The sequence below is a fragment of the Arvicanthis niloticus genome, chromosome 12 (assembly GCF_011762505.2).
Source record: "Arvicanthis niloticus isolate mArvNil1 chromosome 12, mArvNil1.pat.X, whole genome shotgun sequence".
NCBI classification, from domain to species: domain Eukaryota; kingdom Metazoa; phylum Chordata; class Mammalia; order Rodentia; family Muridae; genus Arvicanthis; species Arvicanthis niloticus.
The window spans coordinates 75,477,871-75,502,333 of NC_047669.1; the positions used below are offsets into that span (position 1 = coordinate 75,477,871).

At 50.5% G+C, this 24,463-nt stretch overlaps 1 protein-coding gene across 1 annotated transcript in view; it reads left to right on the plus strand.

The window, feature by feature from the left end:
* The first annotated feature begins 2,869 nt into the window (after positions 1-2,869).
* The window catches only part of Sim2 (SIM bHLH transcription factor 2), a 40,208-nt gene continuing 18,614 nt past the window's right edge, over positions 2,870-24,463 (plus strand). The window contains exons 1-5 of the mRNA XM_034514777.2: positions 2,870-3,597; positions 11,553-11,635; positions 14,316-14,405; positions 21,785-21,893; positions 23,420-23,505. Coding sequence (XP_034370668.1) covers positions 3,423-3,597; positions 11,553-11,635; positions 14,316-14,405; positions 21,785-21,893; positions 23,420-23,505 — 543 coding nt within the window. The 5' untranslated portion in view covers positions 2,870-3,422. The remainder of the gene's footprint in view (positions 3,598-11,552; positions 11,636-14,315; positions 14,406-21,784; positions 21,894-23,419; positions 23,506-24,463) is intronic.

Consider the following 24,463-nt stretch of genomic DNA (forward strand, 5'->3'; position numbering starts at 1 on the left):
TGGTGCCATGCTTGGTGCTTAGATGTAGTTCCAGTCTGTAGACCCTTTCTCCGGTCCTGCAGCCAGAGACAAGCAGTAGCTGTTCTAAACTATGGTCAGAGCCAATGAAAACTTGTTCAGGACCCGGCACGGTGCCTCAGTAGGTAAAATACCTACTACACAACATGAGGACCTGAATTTGGAACTCACATAAAAAGTCAAGAGGGACCAGGGGCTCTTTAATGTCAGGCATGCTGGGCCTCACTCGCCCGTGGTCTCGCTGAAATAAGCAGACAAGTTCAGAGCAGAGACCCTGTCTTAAAAATGAAAACTGGCAAATGACTGAGAAAGAAATTCCACCCAATCCCTGCTTCCCTCATGCTCTACATATACCGTGCACATTTCTCTCTCTCTCTCTCTCTCTCTCTCTCTCTCTCTCTCTCTCTCTCTCTCTCTCTCTCTCTCTCTCTCTCTCTCTCTCTCTCTCTCTCTCCCCTTTTTCCCATGTCAAACGGAGCTTCTAACTTAATACTACGGTCTCACAATAATAGACTGTGGATGTCTGGAGTCTTGTCCTGAGGATCCCATGCTCCAACTCCCGAGGGAGAGCTCTAGATGGATCTTTCCTTATTCCCCACAGACGTTAAACTGCATTCTAGCTGGAAATCCTCTAGTACTGAGATACCCGCCTGAAAGACTCGGACTTTTGACGGTGGCTCTGGGGACCCTAGTTCTATAGCCCCGAAGTGTGGTGTGAACCGATGTTTGACATTTGGAGAAGCGTTTCTGTGGAGCCCGTCTGGGCGTCTGCTGGGCCTGGAGCTACCCCATATCCAATTCAATCGCGTTTGCCATTTCTTTTCAAAAGCCAAAAATGTCTTTCGGATGCTGCCACTGCGAAAATCCAGTCGCAAGAGTTCAGACAGGCTTTCCTGTTACAAACTGGGAAATTCGTTTGAGAAGTTTCAGTTCTTGTTACTTGCCGGGTTTCTCCCATCTCCACTTAGCCATGTTTCTATGATCTGGGTAATCCCTTTCAAGCCGGAGAGGAATTCTCGGGAGTCCATAATTGAGGGTCGGGAATCCTGGGCGTGAGAGAAGCGTTAAACCCCATCGTAACTGCAGAGTACAGGGGCGCATTCCACGGAGGCCCGCGAAGCGGCGGCAGGGTGGGTCCGCAGCCCCTGCTCGCCCGCAGTCACTAAAGGCACAGTGCCCCACCGAACTCCCGACAAGGGCTACAGGTTTGGACACTGGGTACCCGCGCCACCCGCAAACTGCCCCGACCGTGCACGTGCACCGTACTGCTGCAGGACCCAGAAAATCTCGCAAGCGTAGAACCCAGCTCCAACTCAAAAACCCGAAGCGTGAGCTCCTCTGTGCTCCCGCCTGGTGCGACTTCGCACCACCCGGCGCGCCGGGTTTTTTGTTTTGTTTTTTAATTAAGGAGCGAAAGGCCGGGGTTTGTGCACCGCGCGAAGCCCACAGTAGTCTACAACATTTCGAAGGCCTTCGAACTTCGGGTTTTCAAATGGGGGGTCCCAGGAAAAGGACAGAAGAATCTGCTTCATGCAAGCGGTTGGGAGGCCCAGCTCTCCCATCCCGGGGGAGGGAGGTCTGCAGATACCAGGAGCTGGTCGACTTGCAAACTTCTCTCAGACTTGGGAGAGGACTGGGGGGCGGGGGTGAGGGGGGGAATGGGGCAGTGGCTAGGACTTGGAAATCCCGTGTCCGGCACCCGGTTCCCAAGGTCAGACTTCCTGCATCCCATAACTTTACAGCCGCCAAGAGAGCCACGGGGATCACAACTACAAAAAGAATTTCCCAGAGACCTCTCTGGATCTCTGTCTAGGATCCAAGATGCCTGGGAAGTGGTATCTGACCCGTGTCAGGAGATTCAGGCTCCAAAGTGGAGTGTGGGTGGGTTCGGGCAACCGCCACCGCCCGAGTGCTCGACGGGACTAAAGCGCCCGCACCTATCCCGGCCTCAGGAGAGGGGAAGACACCACAAAATGATTTAACCTAGTGTGACTCAGTGGGAGGATGCTTGCACGCGGTGACCAAGTCTCCCTTCGCCAACTGCCTCTGCTTCACCTCTGAGGGTCGCGTCAGCGTTCCGGGTGACCCTAGCTCTACCTTGGTCGCCCTGAAACTTTGGCCCAAGGTCGATTGTTCTGTTCCCTCTAGTGCCCCTTGGGCTCAGCGCCCCCGCGTGCCCTCCGGCCCACCCCGTGCGCCCACGGCCTCTCGCTCTTCTCCAGAAGGCGACAGTCTCTTTTCACCCTTGTTTCTAAAAGAGAAGGGACGAAAAGGTCACTTCAGTGCACGTGTGCGTGTGGATGAGTTGGGGGAAAGGTGTAATTTTTCCTCGGGCCACCCCTTTAGGCTCGCGAACCGGCCACCCAAGGAAGGTGCGAGCGTGGGACTAGAATTGCCACCCCCCTCGCCGGGCACTTGGCCAGCTGTTCGCACCGCCTTTTCTGGGCCGCGCCCGCGGGTGACCTGCCTGGAGCCTCCGTGGAAACCAGCTCCTGCAGCCCTCCCTCCTTCCTGCGCCGCACGGGTCGCCCATCCTCCATCCCAGGCCCTGACACTCAACCTCGGAGCGGGTAAGCGAGACGCTTCCCGTGCTCTCACCCCGGCTTACCTTACCCCGGGAGCGCGCCGGTCTCTCGTGGGGGATAGTCCCTGGAGGTGGCGACGCGGAGGCGCGCCGGGGACTCCCGGGCCGCGGCGGGGGTCGGAGGCGAGACTCACCGCCCTCGCCGCGGCCCCACCCCTTGCCCCCCCCCCCCACCCCGGCGGCCCCGCGCAGCCCAGTGCTCCGCCCGAAGGCGGGTCCGCCATAAACAAACGCAGCTCGGTCACACGTGGACCGCGGAGCAGCTGCGCCCCGCCACCGATCGTGGGTTCCAGACGCCCGGGGTTAAGGAAGCCGGAACTGCCGGGAAGGGCAGGAGAGCGCACCGAGCTCAGGCTCGGCTCCGGCCACTGCCACCTCGCTCCGCTCCTGCTCCATGGCTCCGCGGCCGCCGCCGCCGCTGCCGCCCTTGCCTTCCGAGGGCCTTCGAGGCAGCGGGTGCAAGCCCTCCTTTAAGGACTAAACAGGGTCGCCGCCTGCTCGTGCCAACCACAGCCCCAGGAGGCCCGAGATACCGGAGAAAGAAGAGCGAGCTGGAAGCAGGTCCACACCGGACAGTCCAGCCTCCGGCCTCAGGCAAAGAGGGGGACCGCGCAGCTGGTTTGCGACGAACTCAGGGCTGGCGCCCGTGCAGAACCCGTTGGTTCTGCCCCAGGCCCTTTCCCCGCACCTGCCTGAGCCCCGCACCCCGCGACTCACCTGACCCCTGGCGTCCCCGTCCCCATCTCGGCTGCCGCAGCCCAAGCGCGACTCCACGGGCCTGGAGCGCAGCGAGGTCTAATATGCCCAGAGCCGAGGCGCGATGAAGGAGAAGTCCAAAAATGCGGCCAAAACCAGGAGGGAGAAGGAAAATGGCGAGTTTTACGAGCTGGCCAAGCTGCTGCCGCTGCCTTCGGCCATCACCTCACAGCTGGACAAAGCGTCCATCATCCGACTCACCACCAGCTACCTGAAGATGCGCGCAGTCTTCCCGGAAGGTGAGGCTGCAGGTGGGAGTCCGGAGGCGCGGGGGAGCTGGGCAGCCCGCGGCAGGAAGGAGGCTTCGGGGCGCAGAGAAGCCCGCGCGGCCTCCTGGCTACTGTGGCCGCGTCTGGGGAGGCCGCGCCGGGGCCTCTTCCAGGGCCCGAGCTAAGGGAGAGGGACAAGCTGCGCCGGGCCAGGCGACCCAATCACCTATAAGTCCCGGGCAGAGTCGGAAAAACCAAGCGTTGCCCCGGGTTGGTGTTTGCCAAGCTGGTACGGGCAGGCTAGTTCGTTCTGGTTGTTCTTTCCCCTTTCCTTCCCCGGCCCTCTCCTCTCACTGACTTCTTTCTTTTCTTCCGTCCATACCACCAGTCTCTCTCTCTCCGGCGCTCTCTCTCTCTCTCTCTCTCTCTCTCTCTCTCTCTCTCTCTCTCTCTCTCTCTCTCTCTCATTTTATTTTTTCCTTTCTCCCTACTTCTCTCTCGCCTCTGCTTTGGCTTCTTTTTCCCATTTCTCTCTGTTTCTGCTCTACCCTCTACGAGACTGGATGCACAGCAAGGCCCGCGCACCGCAGGCCAACGCTGCCGAGCCGAGCGTTTGTGAGCAGATTCGAGTCTCTCGTATATATTGTTTTTCCCAACTCGCCTCCCTTTGCTCTGGGAAGCGATGATATGGATAGGAGACAAGAAACTGGATAAGCTTGGGCACTGGCATTAAGAGAAAAGGGATTATTTCAAAAAGTGGCGGGTGGGCCTGATGGTAACATTTCAGGATTTAAAAGCGCTACAGCGAGCAGTTGTCACCGGGCCGCAGCTCTCCTGCGTATTTGGGTTTGTAGGAAATAGCGGCCTGCTGGGTGGACACGCTCCAGCGGGTGACAGGCGGCTGGGTCAGGCACCGTAGGGAATCAGGTCTGGGGTCTGTGGCCGGGCCCGAGGGATTCTGACACGGTCAGAAAGTACCGGGCTCCGAGGCCTGTTGTCACAAGGACCTCCAGGCTTTAGGGCTGGTAGGGCAGGCCTCTTGGAAAGCCAGCGCCGCGGAGGAAGACAGGGATTTGGAGAGTCGTTGCTCCGGTGGCGACAGGTGTCCCTCGGCCACAGGGCTCCTCCACCAGTGCTGTCCCGCGGGGCGCTACACCCGAAATCAGTAAGCTCCCTCTGCGGCTGTCTTCCCTAAGCCTGTTTACTTTGTCTGAATCTTAGCTGAATTTTCTCCACCACAGTGGAGGTCAGCTGTCTTGTCCGCGGGACAGCCTCTAGTACCGGAGGGGCCCGGGAGTTAGCGCCGGCGGACCCAGGCCGGCCTCGGGAGAGCTCTGCTCTGGCATCCAGCGGTCCTAAAAGCATACCCAGCTGGGACCAAGGAACGTTCCTCGGTATTTCTCCCCTTGTGCAGAAAGTTCTTGGTCCCCTTGATCTGAGAAGCAAAGGTGGTTTCCTGCTGGCTGAAGTCTCAGTGAAAAGTTTAAAAAGCGAATTGGGTTTTATAACAGCAGCTTTTCCTTGGTCTCTTTCCACCGGAAAGAGTGGTGTTAGCTGATGTTAGTGGTGTTAGCAAGGAGCCTTCCTATCCGCTTGCTACAAAATAGGCGTGGAGATCAGGCCTCCTGCCTCCTCCAGCCATACTTGGTTTTAAAAATAGAAATTATCAAAAGAATAAATGCTATGTTGTCAGTTAATTGAAGCAAACCAGAGATTAGCTGGCAGGGGAGGACTGGGGTAAAGGAAACTATTCCTGTTTGGGAGCCGGCCAGCAAAAAACCGGACACTGTTGTGTGTACCGCACAGTAGCCATTTAAATAAGCTCTCAGTCTGGTGTGCTTAAGACAGCACTTGTCTGCGTTCTGGGTTCCTGCAGGAGGGGGTCTTCTGTGGGTGCTGCCCTGAACAAGTGTTTCCAGTGCTTTGCTCAGATGCTGCCCAATTCCGGGGGCCACCTCTGCTTCATAGAAGATAACTCTAAAGCTTGATACTCCTTGTGGGGGTCAGCCTGATACCATTTAGCTCTAGAAATGGCTCTGAAATTGTGGGGCCAGCATAAGGAAGGAAGCAATGCCCTAACACAGACACCCCTTTCTAGCAATGCTGTCACAGGAATGAAGTCAGAAAAAGGGTAGCCTAGGGTGTAAAGAACTCACCTGCCCACTCACTCTGTGTGGTGACACCCATTCTCACAGTGTCTGGAGCAGTCTTTGTTTTTTGAAGTACCTCTGTTATGCAAAATAACGTACTTCCTTCTCCAGAGGCGTTCTTCTTGTAATTGATTTAACCTGTTTGGGGGGAAACTAGGTTGGCTGAGGACTGCTGCATTGAAGTCAGATCAAGCCCGTGGCTCTCAGGGGGCTTGGTGGACAGGGCAGTACTGGACACCAGCAGGATCTTTAGATCAGTTCTCCCACACAAATTGAAAAGATTCTGAGCAAGAACCCACCCACCAAATACAATTTTGCCTTGAACAAGGGTGTTTACTTGGTAAAGAAGAATCTAGAAGACCAGCTTGGGACTGTGAAGGGAAGTGTTGTGGGATGCCCCAGAGCACCGGGTCTCTGTGCTGCAACCTTTCATGCAGTTCCTCGTGCTGTGATGAACCCCAATTGTGAGATGTGAGATTACTTTCATTGCCACTTTATAACTGTAATTTTGGTACTGTTGCGACCCACAAGTGAAGAACCCCTGTCACAGAGGAACCCTTCCTAGCTGGGGAATGTGAGGCCAAAGGCAGACAAGCCAGCCGTCCAGCTTATGCTGTAACTGCGTGGCAGGCAATGGTGGGTGTCTGTACTCCAGCAGTACAGAGACAGGAGAAAGAGAAACTGGAAAGGGTCAGGCAGCGAGGTGTCCTGCAGTTTGGGGAATGCCTCCAGTTTTCCCAGGGGAGTAAAGGCTGTTCTGCCTTCTGTAAAACAGGCCCATGAGCACACCATATTTGCACAGCGTTGTTGTGGATGCAACAACAAAAAAGTGAGAAAAAGCAGAGGAATCTTGCAACAGAAACTGGGAAAACCACTTTGTTCCTGTGCCCAGAAACACCTGAATGGCAAGGAGGCAGGGGCAACTGGCTCATGCATGTCTAAAGACCCTCTCCTTTCTACCTCTGTTTTCTTTCCAATGCTAAACTGATAAGGCTGGTTCTGTAACAAGGGCTAGAAATAGGGAAGAGGGGGGCATACTTCAGTGGGTGGTTGAGGGTGGGTAAACAGGGCTGTGGTATAGCCTGAGCTGTGCTGGGTAATGTGGCCCAGCCTCTGGAGGAGCTTTTAAATATGAGGCAGCTATAGGTAGCTAATTTTTACCAGACAGAGCCAGAGCCATCCCTGCTGTAGAGTTCACCAATCCATCTCCTCCAAGAAAGCCTCTGTTGAGCTTCCCATTAGTGAGAAAGCTTACTTCCTCTGGACCCAGCACATTATTCCTGGCAGGAGAGACTGGCCCAAGGCTAGGCTCAGGACAGGGAGTCTCCGTTTCCACCTTCTTTTAATGTGGGAAGAGGAGAAGGCATAGGTGCCTCATCCCAGTATACTTAAGAGAAAGCAACATCCCCCCCCCCCCACACACACACACAAACGGGTAGGGAGAGTTGGTGTTCAAGGTCTGAATTTTACCAACAACTGGATTCTTTACAGTTTAAATTTAGCTGCACACATCCCCCTCACCTCTGTCAAAATACCCAGCAGGCACTGGGCTTAAGTCACGCTTCCTCAGGTCAAAATTATTTTATTTCAAGACTTTGGCGAGGAAACTCTTGCCCTATGCCTATGTGCTCACACCCATCTCTTTACAGCCATTTCTTTATTTACATTTTGAGGCCTGACGCTCCTGGGTTGGTGCAGCGGCTGCCTGCTATGCAGCCGCTGGCTTTGGAGAGGAGAGACAGTTTGGCACTGCAGACTGAGAAACTTCTGGTGGGAATAAATCTCCCAGAAAGAGAGCTTCCCCTATGGGCTGTGGGCTCTGCCAGGTAGCTTTCTCCCAGGCGCCACTGGTGGGTACCACACTTAAAGTAGGGTTATGTATTTATTCAGCCTTGGAGGTTACTATCTCAGGGGCCTTTGGCCCTGGGGTCAAGGAGTGTACACTCTAGCTTGTGGTGGGACACCCAAAGCTTGAAGCCAACCCCTTCCTTGTCCCAAGACCCAGTAGGAGGCCTTCTTGGGGCCTCCATCAAACTGGTCTCTTGGCTCAGTGATTTGAAATGGGCGTGGGTGCCAAGAAAGGTCTTTTCAGAGACCTGGGAGAGAGCAGAACTCTAAGGTAGGGTGCTGGTGCACAGGAGAAGGACAGCTGTGGTCCAGAGGAACAAGCCAGATCTCAAGTCTCAACTTTATAACCCTGCAGAGGCTGTAGCCCTGGCAACCACCAAACCTTATCCAGGGCAAGGATTTCATGTGTGTGTGTGTGTGTGTGTGTGTGTGTGTGTGTGTTGGTGGTGTACAGATCCATGTGGTAGATACTGTGAGGGTGCTGGGATTTAGATGACTCCTGTAGCAAACCCCCACCCATTTTGACAGGCTTGATTTATAATCTGGAAGAATCTCAGTGGCCTGGAACCAGCTTGAAGTTGCCTTCTCCTGGACCATGTCCTCTTCCCCACTCTACAAGAGTGCTATTTGGGGGAGGAAAGGCTGGTGACAGAGAAGGAATGACAAGGAGCTATTAGATGCAGTAATAATGGCTTAGAAGCTCTCATCCTGGTGCTCCCCACCTCATCCTGGTGCTCCCCACCTCATCCTGGTGCTCCCCAACTCAGTTCTCTCTAACTTAGTCCCAAGAAGATGAGGTCTAGAGTTGAGAAAGTTAGAGGTCTTGGGGTGGCCTGAAGATTAAGATTGATGAGATGATGCCTCAAACATCAGAGGTGAGGTGTGTGTGTGGGGGGGGGGAGGAGCAGGAAGCCAGATCTCTGATGTAGAGAGGCATCTCTAACTGGGTTTTATACTTTCTTTGCCAGGGTGGGGGCCAGACAGTCCCCTCCAAAGAAGGAGGGAGGTATTAATTTCATTAAATTTCAGGAGACCTTCATGGGGAGCCCCTTTGTCACCACTTTTTAGACACCCAGGTTTGAGGGGTGAGAGAAAGAAGATGTGGAGCCCCACTGTGTTCACCAGCACCCAGGCCTTAATTGGATCAGGACCCATCTCTTCCTAGTCAGAAGGATCCTGCTTGTTGGTACAGTGGTGTGTGCAAACCCAGGGTCCTTGCATCTGAGACACAGGTGGACAGCCAGCCTCCCAGAGGCACTCATTTCCCATTTCCCGTCCTGTTCTAAATGTCTTGTTTTGTGGTTTGGTACTTGTGGTTTGTGGTTCGCATCTAGAGGAACCCTCAAGAGCCTGAGACCCTCATACTTGCTCACGGGTCATTTGTTGACCATCTGACCAGGGGGTCAAGAGTGGAGGGACCACATTTAGCTGCTAAGCTTTAACTGAAGGGCAAGCAATATGGCGTTAAGTGCTGACCCAAGGATGTTAGAGGAAACCACTAGAAATGAGCTTGGCTCCCTCCCTAGTTGTCTCAGAAATGTCTCCCTGGATCTCTCCATGCAACCTGGCCTTCTACCTGGGGGCTCCCTGGCTTCTCCTGTAGAGGACAGCTATTGGGGAATCCAATCTTAAGACCAACTGCAGGTGAGGGTGGGGCTTTGTGCTCCCTTCCAGGGGAGGATCAGGTTTAGGGTCCAGTGAAATGGACCACCATTAACTATAAACCCTGGGGTACCCTCATTTTTTTTAGATAAGTACGTAAATCCCTTGGTTGGGTCTAAATAAGGGCCATTTACCTGGTGCCTCAGTTTTCAGGGGTATACTATCATTTTCCAGGACCAAGACCCTCTTCATGACAAATCTTACTTTATTCCATCCCTAAGTACAGCCCAAAGTATACTTTTACCTCTCCCGCAGCGGTTCCTAATGGATTAGCTGGCAGAGCCACTACTCCGGGATGAGGTAACTGGGGGTGGGGTGGGGTGGGGTGAAGGAATTGTCCCATGCAGCCCAGCCACCTCTTGCCAGATCCGAAAGAGGAATATTTTCAAGAAATTACAGGAAAAGACTAGCAAGGTACAAAAACATCCGGGCATTTTAATTATATGGAAAAGAGTCATATGTGCCCTGGGCTCTGTAGAGACAAGACCTTCCGTGGAATTTCTGGGAACTGGGAGAGGGGCTTCTGGGGAGAGATCATTCTGGAATGGGAAGAGTACCTGAAGACTCTGGGAAAAGTCAAAAACGTTGAGGAAAAAGAGAAGCAAGTTTGCATAGAGCCGGGACGGCTCTATGGCCAGAGCACCATCCAAACCCAGGAAGGCTGGGGAGGCATGGGAGAGGACAGTCGCCATTTCAGACACTAAGTTCCCTCGATCCTTACTAAATTCGTTCTTCTCTGTTAACCTGGGGGGGGGGGGGTTTACACCTCGGTTCTTTCTGTGGCTGTTTCAATGGGGATAAAAATTCGGTACCCAGCTTTCCTCTCCACAAAACAAAGTACCCAGCCCAAAGCAAACGGTGCTCTGGGTGGATTAGGTGGGATGCTTGGAGGGGAGCGGATACAAACCCACCCTTGCTGGTCGGTGGAGGCAAAGGGGCCAGGGATAATGAGCTACGCCCTTGCCTGGCACTGGAGGGTACGTGTTAATAGCCACTTCTCTCTAGGAGCAGAAATTAGAGGTTTCCCCCTTTCAGTTCCCAGGACGCCTGTACTGTACTTCAAGGTCCGTTTTCTATTTCCTAGGTTGGAGGATCAGAGGCCGCCGTCAGCAGTGACTCTTAGGGAATCCACTTAAAGCTGTCCATATTGAGGGGTTTTGTGGCCACAAGGTTTGCTAAGGCTGGCCAGGGTGCGTGCTTAGAGTGTCTGAGGCCCCTGACCAGTGGCCCCACGCTTAAGGCACACGGGCAAGTAGAGATTTGGCCTAGCCTGCGGTCCCCCAGAGGAAGCACCCGCTGGGCTCTATTCTGGGAAAGAGCGTTTCAGGTGCTCGAGCTCAGAGCTCCGGCTGAGGCTCTGCTCACCAGCCTCCGAAGAGGGCAGAGAAAAGCCTCTGCCTGTCCTCCGCAGGCGTGGGGAGAGGGAGACTCGGAAGGCTGGCTCTCTTTCCCCGCGTGCATTCTGGGATAGAAGGGAGATGGTAGGAAGCCTAGGCTCTTAAGGGATCCCCTGTAGATAGAGGGGATGGGGAGAAGAGTCAAGTGCCCAGAAAAGCAAACCAAGTGAGCCTGGAACTCTGGGGTTGAAAAGGACCCGTTCCGGGAGAAACTAAGCGCCCAGAATCCGGGGTCTCAGGACCTGATCATCTTTGTGGGCTGTGCTCGATGAAGTGGGAAGAGGGCGGCAGCGCAGATCCTCCAGGGAGGATTTAGGGCCAAATCGATACCCCGATTTGGCTTCCCGGATGGCCAATTTTAAAGCAGATTAGATTACCTTGTGGCATTTCAAATAAAACAGCAATTTTAGAACCATGAGGACGTCAGCAACCCTCGGGAGCAATGGACCTGACGAGATTGGGATGGAACGGGGAGGGGGACCCCAGAACTGGGAGCCCTGTGGAAGTTTGTCCTCGGGCTTTTGTTGTTGTTGTTTTGTTTATTTGTGTGTGCTTGCCGTGTTGCGTGAGTGTGTGCACTCTTATTTGAGATAGGATTTTTCTGTGGTCCTGGTTAGCTGAACTCACTCTTGGATCAACCTGGCCTCGAACTCAGAGATCCTCCAGCCTTTACCTCCTCCACCTTAGTGCTAGGATTAAAGGCACGCTATGCCTCCCCCGCTTTGGGCATTCAGGTTTTTAAGCCCCCATTTAGGGGTGTCAGAGAGGACGCGGCGCGGGAGGGGGCGCGGGGGGGGCGGGGAATGCAGTGGAGGTTGGAGCGGAGGGCGCACAGGGTCCAGGTGGGTGGATTTCCACGTGCCTGGCCTGGAGCCCTGGCGTCTATGAGTGCTGCGATTAAATTATTTGCTTTATTCCCTTGTCCCAGGTCTAGGAGACGCGTGGGGACAGCCAAGCAGAACAGGGCCTCTGGACAGCGTGGCCAAAGAGCTGGGATCCCATTTGCTGCAGGTAGAGCCACGGGACAAGTGTGAGAAGGGTTCCCTGCGGCGCCTCCAGGCCGCAGAAGTGGGGGGCGAAGGGACTGGGAACTGGGGCGCAGGGATCTGATGTGCATCTGGTCAGGACCCAGGCATGAATCTTAAAACTCAAGAGTGCAGAGTCAGGCCAGCGATATCTACACCCTGTACCCCGCCAGCACCACACGAGTTTCTAGGTCTGGGACACACCGCCCAGAGCGGGACTAAGTCCTTGGCACTTTTGCTTCTCTCGGTGACAGACCTAGACCAGTCACTGTCGTGGAGACCGAGCTCGGCTCCATAGCTTTGCAGGAGTTGAGGTGACCGAAGCGGAATGCGAATCCTCGCCTTTTTTTTGCTCCCCAACCCCACACTACGCTCGCTTGCTTCTTTTCAAAACTTTTTCACTTCGCTGCAAACCCAGAGCTCCCCATTTTATTCTGAGAGGGAAATTGAAGACATGGAAATTGTAAATAACACCCACGGGGTCGCAACCAGAGTTGGAGTCCAGTTTTGTGGCCCATTATCAATAACTCAAATAGGGGGGTCCTCAGGCATTGGGCTTCCCGAGCCTCTATCACCATCTCGACTTCACGCGCGCGTCCGGGTTGCGGTTGTAACTGGGCAACTCTGGAGCCCGCGGCCACTTCCACTGCAGCGGCTGGGGTAGCTGAGGACAGGGCCGCCTCTCTCCCATCTCAAATGCCCGCCTCAGAATCCCATCAACGGTGCGATTCATTCCCCGTACTCCTGTCATTTGTCTCTGCCACCGAAAAATGCCCACGGATGGCTATTTTGCATTTCCTTCCTCTGTTTTGTGTTTTCAAAAAAAAAAAAAAAAAAAAAAAAAAAAAAAAAAAAGGTTCGCGGATAGCCCTAGTGGCTTAGGTGGGAAAGTCAAAGACCAGCAAACAACAACACAGTCCTCCAGATCTTTGAATAGCTTTGCCACAAATCCTGGGTGTAGCCTTCAAACTGCACATCCTGGGGAGGTGGGTTGTATTTGGGGCCTTAGCGAACTTTGTGGCTGCCAAGTAGGGTGGCAGCCGCAAGCCTGCGGACTCCACGGTGGCAGCTAGGAGCCGGCTGTTTTGCGTATTTCAAACGCCTTCATACAGTGACATTCATGTCAGGTACATCTAAGGAGAACCCCGGTGGGCAGTGTGAATGCCCTAGATGTCTTTAGCGTGGGTAATTCCTTAGTTGGTGACACTCCACACTTTCTTTGAGAACAAGTTTTTGTTTGTTTGTTTAAGTTACTGAAGCCAACTTTCAATTTTTAATCGTAACTTTTTAAATGTCCACTCATTTCCTTAGATACAATGAGAGATCCATTTGTCATTCCTTAAACGAATTTCGAGTCCAGCATTCAGATTAAAACATTAGAAATTGATCTTTGGTTTTCATATTTGAAATGTCACTGATTCCGTTAGGAAAAATACAACATAGCTGAGTTAAAAAACGGAGAAACATTTTTAAAAGTGATTTTTACCCGTACTGTAATGAAGGTAATGACAGGTTAGATGACAAAGAATTTTGGTAGCAAACTTTGATACAGCAGAAGGTTATGAATATCTTCACATTTTAATTCTTCTTCACTCTTTTGACCATCCCACCCCTTTAAAGGAGTGTTTTTTGAAGAAACCCAACAGTAATCTGGTTTCAATTACATGTTGTAAAAATAGAATTCGTAGCCAGAAATTAATTTGGGATATTTTTATGGGTGTACAATTGTGAGTTTGTATGGAGCTTTTAGCAACTTTATTGTCCCCCCCTCTTTAAAGTTCCTGATCTTAAAATACGAATGAGTACATACAGTATAGTTTTTTCTTTTCAAAAAGTATTTAGTCTTTTTGTCCTTGGTGGTGCAGTTGTTATTCTCTTTCTTGTCTGGATCGCTTTTTACAATCTCATATTATTTCTGGAAGGTTAGCCAACTCAGACAGAAATCAGAATTTCACTGGGTTCGTTTGCATTTTTCAGAAGTCCGATACTCTTTTCTTCTTGACTTTGGCAAAGGTCATTTGATCTGTTTCAAAGTCTAAATGCTTGATTCTGTAGACACGGTCTGGTAGAATAATCGAACATTTTGTTTTATTTCCCAGTGAATGGCAATGGTAGGAATTTATTATTCTAACGGTACTTAGGGGTAACTAGAAAACCGTGGCAAATAAAGCGTTGGTCCTAGTGGTATAAGCCACTGCCAATTCCCACATTAAGTAGCCCGTGGAGCTGTAGATGCTCCCCTAAGAACCATAGAATGCCGGATTCGGATTCGTTCTAAGTGCTAAATAAGGCCGAACAATAAAGCCATGTCGAGCTGAGCTGGTTAGGACTTCTCAAATGTTTTGTGTAGTCTCTGTACTGTGGATGTGAGATTGTTGTAAAAATGCGTTGAAAGCATTTGAGAGCTTGGCTTGGGAATCGGCTCCGAGCATTGTTACCTGCAGTCCTTATGGCCCTGGGCTTTTAGTCTCTCAAGCAGCAAATATGCACATATATAGTTTTGTCTCAGGGCCCCCAGGCAGGCTAAGCAAACACCCTCCCCCCAAAGCAATTACCCACCCTCCTCCTCATTTTAATAGACTCCTCCAGTCCAGAGTCTTCTGGTTGTTGGATTCACTGCAAGGTGTCTAACTGAAGTCTCTCACACTGCCTCTTTCTCTTTACAGACCCTAGACGGATTTGTGTTTGTGGTGGCCTCTGATGGCAAAATCATGTATATATCTGAGACCGCTTCTGTCCATCTGGGCTTGTCCCAGGTAGGTATTGTCTGATTCCACGGGCCATTGAAACATTAAATGTTACCCTGACAGCATTGCCCAACCTTTTATGTATGCTTTTATAAATGAACATAATCTGTACTTGTAAAGTCCCCTCCGTGGGCTTTCCTCGCCTTACATTTTTTTTTCTTTGAGGTTAATGTCAGTCCGTCTCAGCTGTGGTCAGCCCTGTTTTGAGATCACATTTTACAATCTTTTTAAAGGCAGATTTCCTGATCTGTCACTTAGTAATGTGAGGTGGTACCAAAAGGAACTTTCCTAAGAGGGACTTTCTGCCCATGGTCACTGTCTTGCCTGTGGTATCAGGCATTGCTGTGGGATCAAGAGGCAAGCTCTCTTTCAAATTGTGTAGCATGTACCCTGGGGAAACTAAAAGAGAAGAGCGGGTTCATCGGTTGTTCCCATGGAATTCAGGGTCATTTTTCCTGAGGGTTTTTTTTCTTTTTCTCCAGTTCGATGCTTCAGTAAACATTTTACACTCTGTGACAGAAAGCCATAAAATTCAGCTCACTACTGTTCGCAGGGTCTTGATTTCTTCAGAACTTTTCTAGAGTGCCATTCCTTAGAAGAAGAACTGGGCTCAGCTTGTCTCAGCTTGCTTGTTTGCTAGGTGGCTAAAGGCACATCTGGCCAGGGAGAGGCTGAAAGGTCAGTCCTATTTACTCCATCCATGGCTCTCTCTGGTCACAAGACACACTGAAAAAACCTTGTTCTGTGACGGATTTCATGTGTGTTTAATGTGTCTGACTACTCTACCCCTCACTGCCTCTTATGCCCCACCGTGAACACCTTTCCCACATTCCTATCTGCCTTGTTTTCTTTCGTGACCCACTGGGTTTTACTGGAGGCTTCTGTGTGAGTGCTGGCCTGAAGCTACTCACTGGAGCCTGGCAGACTCACAGGGCGTAGACAAGTAAAGGCAAAGACTGTCCTCTCAGTGATGAGTAACCAGTCGCTCAGCGCTGGGGGGGAGGGGGTAGGCCCTCCAAGTCCCTCCCTCACCCATGCCTGTATTCCAGCCTATGGGTTGATAGGCCCATTCTGTGCAGATCCAGCACAAAGGCATTTTATAGTGGCAACCTCAGCTGCTATGAGCTCAGGATTGCAGTTGGGCTTCATCTAGAAGATGGGTTTGCAGCCTTTCTTCATCTTCTGCCTCTTATGCTCTTTCCAGTTCCCTCTTCCACGGTTCTGGTTCTCCTGACCCTTAGAGAGGAGATGGTGGAAGTGACCTGTTTAGAGCTGGGACGCCAATGTTACTTCTTATTTTCTTGAGCAGCCATGAGTCTGCGCAGCCACCATCCTCCCAGTGCAAAGAGACGCTTCTCCGACTAAGGCGCAGAGGAACGTTTGTCTATGGCTGTAAACACGAATATTAGAACCTCGTTTGGGAAGTCACAGTTTTTTTTATATAGGTAGGAACTTAATGTCTCTCTACATTATGAGCTGTCAGTGTAGCCAATGATGGAAGACACTGGAATTAGTGACAGACATAGAGAATGTGCCCTGAGAGACACCGAGGGCTTCCTCCTGTAGTTAAGCAAAAATGAGGTTTCTAATTTCCCAGTTTCTCCTTCTCTCTCCCTCCCTCCCTTCCTCCCTCTTCTCTTCCTCCACTCGACTCCCCTTCCCCTCTTCCTCTTCCTCTCTTCTTTCTTAAAATACATCAGCTCTTCTGAATATAATTCACTGAGGCTTAACTCTTGTACCTATTTGACTCATAGGATTGACACACTTGTAGGACTGGAAATACTGTTGACAACATGAGATTTACTAGTCTATAGGGCCGGGAGCAGGGCTCAGAGGTAGAGCAGTAAGAGCACTAATCCCCAAAACAGGAAAGAAAAGGAAGGGGGAGAGGGAGGGAGAGGGAGAGAGAGGGAGAGGGACAGGGAGAGAGGGGGAGAGAGGGAGGGGAGAGGGAGAGAGGAAGGGAGGGAGAGAGGGAGGGAGAGAAGAAGGGAGGGAGGGAAAGAGGGAGGGGGAGAGGAAGGAAGAGGGAGAGGGAGGGAGAGGAAGAGAGAGGGAAGGAGAGGAAGGGAGAGGAAGAGAGAGGGAGGGAGGTTGTATCTATAACCACATTTCTGTGGTTATAGTTCTATGAATTTCTAGATTATCATATGCAGAAACAGTTAGGGCCCTTTAACTGTACCCAGATTGGTTTATCATAACTCTTGACTTGATCTGTGGTCAAATGACCTCAATCAGGTGATTTTTCACTTTCACTTGTGATCTGCAAAAACTACTGTAAAACCACTGCTACAGCATTATAAATATACCAAAACGTTTCATGCACCTTTAGGCTGACCAATCAGCAAACTTTTAAAGTAATAAAGTCACTATTATTGAATATTAAACTTAGATCTGAGCTTCCTAGCAATCAAAACAAATCAGTCTTACAGTTTTCATTGTCTGGTTAGACAGGCCCTTCATGTCCCAGAACCATAATTTAAATAATAAAGTAAGGCCTCCTACCCTCTCTGAAGGCAGGGATTGAACAACCATCTTCTAACTTATTAGCAGCAGCATCTGAACCCAGGCTAGATAGAGCCTTTGATGGGTATCTGCTGGAACTGGCAGGTTATTTGGAATGTGGTGGCTCTGCCTAGGTCCTGGGGGAAGCCTAGGACTATCCACTGCTTCCAGTAGGTGGCTTGGTCCACCAGGCAGCGCCTCCTGGTCATTTTTTTCGGTTTCCATGTGGGAAATGGGATGGATTGACTATGAACACTCTAATTAAGAACTACCAAAGCTTGGTCTAGGTGACAGAGCTGCATCCTGCTCCTGATTAACTCCGCTGAAGAAAAGCTAGGCAACCTCACGAGCTGTGTATCAGGTTTCCTTTTGATCAGGCTCAGAAATAAAACTTGGTAGCATCACTTTTGAAAGGGGAGAGGGACCACATGCTACTATGTTGCAAGAAGGCTGTAGGGGATACCTTTTGATTCTGCATCCCCTGAAGAAAGATTAAATAGACTGAAGCCAGACCAACTGCGGAACAACTGGTTTCTTCCTGATTCCTATGTGAAGCTGTGAGTTCTAGTCAGCAACGTTAAAGACATAGTAACTCTGCTGCTGCTGCTGCTGCTGGGCATATCCTTGTTGGTGTCTGGTGTCTAGGGATCCCCAGTGAGCTATTTAAATAAGCAACAACAAAATTCCCCACCCCCACCCCAACCCTATCTCTTGCTCTCAATTAAAGCCACAGAGGAGAAGGAAAGGCAGGCAGATCTGTGGTGTACATAAGGAGAAGTATTAAATGGGATACCCAGCCAACTACTCTTTAAAAACATATTTTGCATGCTGGACTGTAGTGAGACATACTTTCAATCCCAACACTCAGATAGAGGCAGGAGAATCTCTGAGTTCTGGGCCAGTCTGGTCCAGGACAGCCAGGGCTACACAGAGTGACCTTGTCTTAAAAAACCAAAACCAAAACAACAACAACAACAACAGCAACCATGTTTTCCATCCTGGAAGTTATTTCTGCAAGTAGCGACTGTGAGGTCAATATGACAAAAAACATTCATTTATTAAATTGATTTACAGTTGGTTCTTAAACAAGATCACTAGAGATGGGGGTGTAGCTTAGTGTTAGGCATGAGGCCTTGAATGGCCTTGAATTTGATCCCTGGAACAGCAAAATACAGTGAAGTAGTGTTAGTGAGACTTTCTGGAGTACGCTTAGTACTTTCTGATGAGTGACAGCCAGAGTCTTTCATAGGTTCTAGTTTCGTGGTGCCATTCTATGTTCACAGAAAGTCCAGGTTATAGTCAGTGGCGTCATCAGCAGATGACGCTACCCTGGAGTCCAGGTTACAGTCAGCAGTAGAGGGCCATGGGGAGCACACGCTGCTCCGAGCCATGGTTGTGTGAAAGCTCACAGAAAGGGATTGTCAGAATGATCTATTTGAGGTAAAAATAATTCTTCATGTGTAGTAAGTTCTTCTCCGTTTAAAGACCATTATTACATTTTAAAAATAAAGGTTGGAATAAGAAATCTGTTTATCAGGGATGAGTTTTCTCTTTTATTTTGCTTTCCAATTAGCAAACAAATGTGATCACTGCTGTCCAATTCTGGTTTAAAAATAGCAATGAAGGGAAAATAGAGCTGTGTGTACATTTTAAGTTTCCATGTGGTTTAAATCTAACGAAGTTATGTTCCACGATGTCTAGGTAACCAATACTCACGTTCAAAGACGTGTACACATATGTGAAATAGCTGTTTATGAGACACATAAAGAAAAATGGAATATTTGAGAAGGATGCCAGAGACTGGCTAATAAAAACAGCAGCCATGCTGTTCAAGGTCACGAGCCAGAATTCTTCCACTTCAGGAATTAAGGGCAATGACTCATGTTTGTACATAGCTCGAATCCTGAATCCCAACCCATCTTAATTTAAAATGCTTCATCTGCTAGACTCAGCAAAGTGCCCAGGCAGAGCTGTGCACGCTTCTCAGAGACTGAGAGACTCTGCCTTTTCCACACAGACCCTTTATCATCAAATTTATCATATCAGCTTTCTGGGCAGGAAGAAACTTATTCAGCAAAGCATTAAAACGCTCTTAGTGGGAACACCATTGCTTTTGTGGCCAGCAGCTTTTCACAGACACTGGAACTATTGAAGTCCTGGTTTAATATGGCTGAGATGAGAGACCTGGGGAGTTTTGTTGAGACAAATACATATCTTTAGAGTTACATGTATTTTGGGGACTGGGGTAATATAGCTGCATTTCTTTCAGCATTTAAAAGCATGGACACATATATAAATACAGGAAACACCACGTCAGCCATAATTTTGAGTTAAGGTCCACACTGTTATATATTACTCCATATTTTTTCTATGAAGACATTTCCGTTGTTTAAAGGTTATTGGGGTTCCTGGACAACCCCATGCGTTTTATAATGGACCCCAGAGCTCACAAACAGCAAGTCCTTCACCCACAAATCTTAGATCAGCTTATACTCCCGCCTGTCATGAGAACAGAAGCTTTGAAACCAGACGAAGCAGTTTAGTTTAAGGGCAGCTGGGTCTTCAGCAGAGTCTCTGAAGATGCTTGTCTGCAGAGACATCACTTGAATACTTTTTTTTTTTTTTTTTTCAAACGGAATTTCAACCAAGATTAAATGCTTACTTCCTTCAGAAAAAAAAAGCAAAGGAATCGGACAATATAAAATCCATTCTACCTCTGGTTTGTTTCTAAATAAGCCATTGGAATAAGCCAGTGGATGGGGGAGAAGGTGGATTGGGGGACGGTGTTGGACAGGAGGGTGGACGTGTGTGTGTGTGTGTGTGTGTGTGTGTGTGTGTGTGTGTGTGTGTGTGTGAATGGACAGGGAGTTGGTGGAGGGAAGGAAGCAAAACCAGAAGGAGTTACTGTTTGAACTGTTGACTTGGGCCTTTCCACTGCCTGCACAGTGAACCCTCCCGGGGCCCCGCCCCAGACACCTTCAGAGAAGGGCAACTGTCTCAAACAGCTGGTTTCAAGGCAGCTGGTTATTCAAACTTTTTAGGAATTAACAAGAGTGTAGTGCAGGAAAAATGATTAATTTTTCTTCTTTATTTTTTTTAATAAAATCACCTGGCCGGAGGTGGGGGTGGGGGGAGATGGTGTAGTGGTCAGGGTGCTTGCCATCAAAGCTGGTGACCTCACTTTTCAGGCAAGTTCAACTCCTGGAACCCATACGGTGGAAGGAGAGACTCAAATCTAACGAGTTGTTCTGGCCTCCACTTGTGTGTGCCTTCCCCCTGCACAGGCACAAACACAAGCACACACAGATAAACAAGTAACCGAGAACCAACTGTAACTCAGATGTGGTTTTGAATCAGGCCCTGTAGTCTCAGAGAGGCAGGTCTGCGCTGGGGATGGTGTGAAGCCTCAGGTTTAGAGTGTGAGGGTTAAGTAGGTGGCAGGGAGGAGCTCTCTGCCTGGATCCCCCTCCCCCTGGTCCTGTTTGTATAATATTGGAAGCAAAGATTCCAGGGATGATGAAGAAAGTAGAGTGGCAGATGCTGTCTGTGAGGTAAGGCTTAGAAACATGGTTTGTGTCAGAAGGGAAAGTAAGCCACATGCCCTGACAAACTGGAAGAGCTGGCTACAGAGGATGGGGAAGCAGAGTCGCCCCTCCTTTGCTTCTTGGCCTTGGGGCTGATGCTAAGGAAGCTGTGAGTGCAGGGAAACTGTATCACTAGGCTGCTTCTGGAGGTGGCACAGTCAGATCCTTGGGCAGAAGATCCTGTGATCCACAGCTCTCAGCACCAGGTGTGACCACTCAGTATCTGAAGCCAGGCGTAGCACCAGCTGCACAGCCTCCCTGTTGCCTCGGTTTACCCTCTGCCTGCGCTGAGAGGTCTTCAGATCCACCTAAGGCTCTTGCCACTGAGGGCACTTTGTGAGTGCAGAGTTTCTCCCTACACTGACTGGGCTTTGAGGCCCACTGACTCTGATGGAATTAATACCGCCATTCCTAGTATAATACTAGATATGCTGACTCAACTCTTTGGATTGTAGTTCTAAAAATAAGACCCATTACTACTGCATAGGAGTCTATTCCAGGGTCCTGTCCAGCATAGCTGTTGCCTAGGTCCTGCTCTGGAGTTCCCTGTGGGGTGTTTCTGGGATGTCTAAACGTTGAGATAGTGACCTTGGGAAGCAATGGCTGCTTCCTGTTGCCTAAGCCCCACCCCTCTATAGGTCACAGGTCATGCAGAGGGAACCAGTCACACCCTGGGTGGGTCCACACAGTAAGCTTGAACCAGGAAGGTCAGAGTCATATTCCTGGCAACACCAAGGAGCTCTGGCTGTGCCTGGGGCATGGTTCAGTGCTGACACAGAAGGGCCATTGTCTGAGTGGCACGGGAGTCTTCCTCTGTGGTTCTCAGCTGGTCAGCCTTGAGTGGACATGGCTCTCCAGAGGGTGCAGAACAGTCAGGGCAGCTGGTCTCCAGCTGGCTATTCCACTTACGTGGCACGTATGTGACAGAGAGACAGGCTGCTTTAGTGTTCCAAGACATTCTCTGTCTGAAGGACACTGTTCAAGCCTCCAACCCTGAGTGCCACCTCCACCCTTCAGTGTGTCTATTGTCCTGTATACCTTGTCCACTTAGAACCCTCTGGAAGCCCAAGCCTGTGCCTTTGGCTTTTTCGGGGGGTGAGGATTGGGGGCACAGTTCAGAGCTATGCAAAGAGGAGCTCTTTTCCTTCTTTGCATTGGGCCAACGTGTGAGCTTCAAGGAGAGAGCAGAGTCCTGTCCCCACATGAGGTGAGCCTGTGGCACACCTGGTCTGTGTTCTCTCCCCTTGCACCCACTCTGGAGAGACCTGTGACATGTCTGATCCTTCCGTCCCCTGGCAGGTGGAGCTCACAGGCAACAGTATTTATGAATACATACATCCTTCTGACCATGACGAGATGACAGCAGTACTGACCGCCCACCCACCGCTCCACCATCACCTGCTCCAAGGTTTGTCCTCCACAGCACGGGTAAACCAGAATGAAGCAAGGTCATACTCTGACTCTGAGGGTTCAAATCGGCTTCCCACACCTGCCAGTGTGGGTTTGGGTCAGATTAACAGCACTATTAACAGCAGCTACACTTGGGCCTCGGGGCTGCTTGCTTGCACTGGTGCGGATCAAGCCCAGGGCTTTGCACTTACAGGCCGAGTGCTCATTCTTTGTCTCCCAGCTGCCTCTGTGTTTTTGGTAGACAGTTATAGAGTCCCTACTGTGTGCCATAAGCTATTCAGCATTGGATCACAGGCTGTTCCCCTCACATGCTCCTGGTTCAAAATGCCAGCATAGCCTGTTGCGAGCCTAGGCCCGCCTGCTTCTTCCGAGGACAGAACCAGGGGCTCGAGAATGCTAGATACCAGGGGGAAATTATATCTGTGTAATTTTGCATGTCACTTGCACATGATTGGAGGCTTTTGACCATGCTGGGATCATTAGAACCTTGGCTTTGTTGCCACGGATGTTACAGATATTTAAAAAGATGTATGGGGTGAATACTTGGAAACTTTCTGAGTAGTGAGGCCTGTGACTGAATCTTAATTTAACACAGTAAATGGACAGTTAGTTATATTCATATTGCCATGTTTAAAGATGTTGGTAATTCTTTGCCCACATAGCTGGTTTCTTTTTGTAATCTATTTTTTGCATGTGGAAGTATTCTGAGCAGGGGCTTTAGGTTATGTGCCATGGCACAGATTAGTTTGGGAACCCTGGGCATCACACACACACACACACACACACACACCTCTTTTACATTATAGTTCTGAAGAGTGCAGGAAGACACAGTGTATTCTAGAGGCCCCAGCCTGTCAGCTCCCCTGGCAGTCCTGTGAGGCATGCTGACTGTTTTGGGTCTCCTTTGTACCTGGGGCTACCTTTAATGGTGTGGCCAAACTTCCCTGTGTGAGGGATGGAAAAGGAAGGCAAAGGCCTGTAGATGGCTCAGCAGGTAAAGTCTGAGCCCTGGAGAGAAAGACTTGGGGAAGGGGGTTCTAAGATGACAATCATCTTACCAAGCTATAGTGTTCCAGAGCCCACCACGTAGCTGCCAGGAGGCGACTGTGTCTGTCTCCCTCTGCCAGGGACAGGGGCTAAGTTGTACCTGGCATTTGGTATCTGCTGCCTTGAAGAAAGTAGATGCTTCTGAGCCTTTTCAAGAGCCACCTTGGCACCCAGTTCCTCTCTGGCCTGTGAGGGAGTCTGTCAGGCTGACCCCACTGGTCTCCAAGGTTCTTGCTATGGTCATGGTTCAGGCTGCTTTTCTTCAAAGTCTTGGACACTGTACCAGGATGATCTGGCCAGGATGGACCTTCCCCACTTAGACTTTGGTTGTTGGCAGGGCACCGTGGGTCAGGGTCTGGGTGTGGGCGAGGAGGCATCTGGATGCACTGTCTGCCCTGGGGATTTGTGGGTGCAAGGTTGGGGGCTGTTGGGGACACAAGCAGGATAGTTCCTGTCTAACGGCGTCTCTGCTTCCAGAGTATGAGATCGAGCGCTCTTTCTTTCTCCGAATGAAGTGCGTCTTGGCAAAAAGAAACGCAGGCCTGACATGCAGTGGATACAAGGTATACGGGGCTCCTGGGTGGAACAGAAAAGGCTGGCAGGGGTCTTTACTGTGTGTCTTATATCCTGCTTCACACTTGAGGCAGGAGAGAGAGGATGGGGGAAGCCACCATGTCACCTCTGCCAGGACAGAAGTCTTGAGCAAGGCTCAGGGTAGATTATGAGCCCAAAGGCCTGGCACTGTACACAGATGTTCCAGGCTGGTTAGATTTCATCATATAAGACCAGGATTGCCGTGGCTTAGCATAGATTTTCGTCCCCTCATCTATGAGTTCCACTTTGCGTGCCACGGATCGGCTCCACTGGACCAGCTGCCCCTGTGTTTGTTGAGTATCCTGGGCGGGGTCACAGTGAGCAGTGAGCAGATGCTTCACAGAGATGTTGCTCTCTGCCTGAATGCTTAAGAGAATCTGGTATCTAAGACGGTGTTTCACGACCACCACAGAGGCCCTCCTAGAGGCCAAGCTCTGCCCTTTCTGTGGTACTACATCCATCTGGCCACCATGGCCTTCTGAAGGGAGTGACACTGGCCTTGTTTCATCCTCAAGCAGGGGAGGTAAAGGGAGAAGGGGTGGCGTGCCAAGCTGAATGGTACAGCTGAGACTTCTTAGCCTAGCCCATGGTTGAATTTCCCTGCCAGATATGGCCACTTGTTGAGGTTAATTACACAAGCTAGGAGCAGATCAACTACATGACCAGTTGGCAACAGTACACCTCAGCGTTAGAGACAGGAATTTCCAGGTAGGAGGGTAGGCTGGGGACAATCTGCCAGGGATTCCTGCAGGAGTGTCTTGTGCTGTATTTCTCTGGGGTGGGGGTGGGGTTTAGGGTGGCAGCCTTTTCCACTTGCCCCCTGGGAAAGGAGGATGGGTTTGGGGTGCTATGTGGCCTTTGTGTTTTTCTTTTTGGAACACCCTCCTTTGGAACAGCCCAGCATCCTCCTGCCTCTCAAGCGGCCCT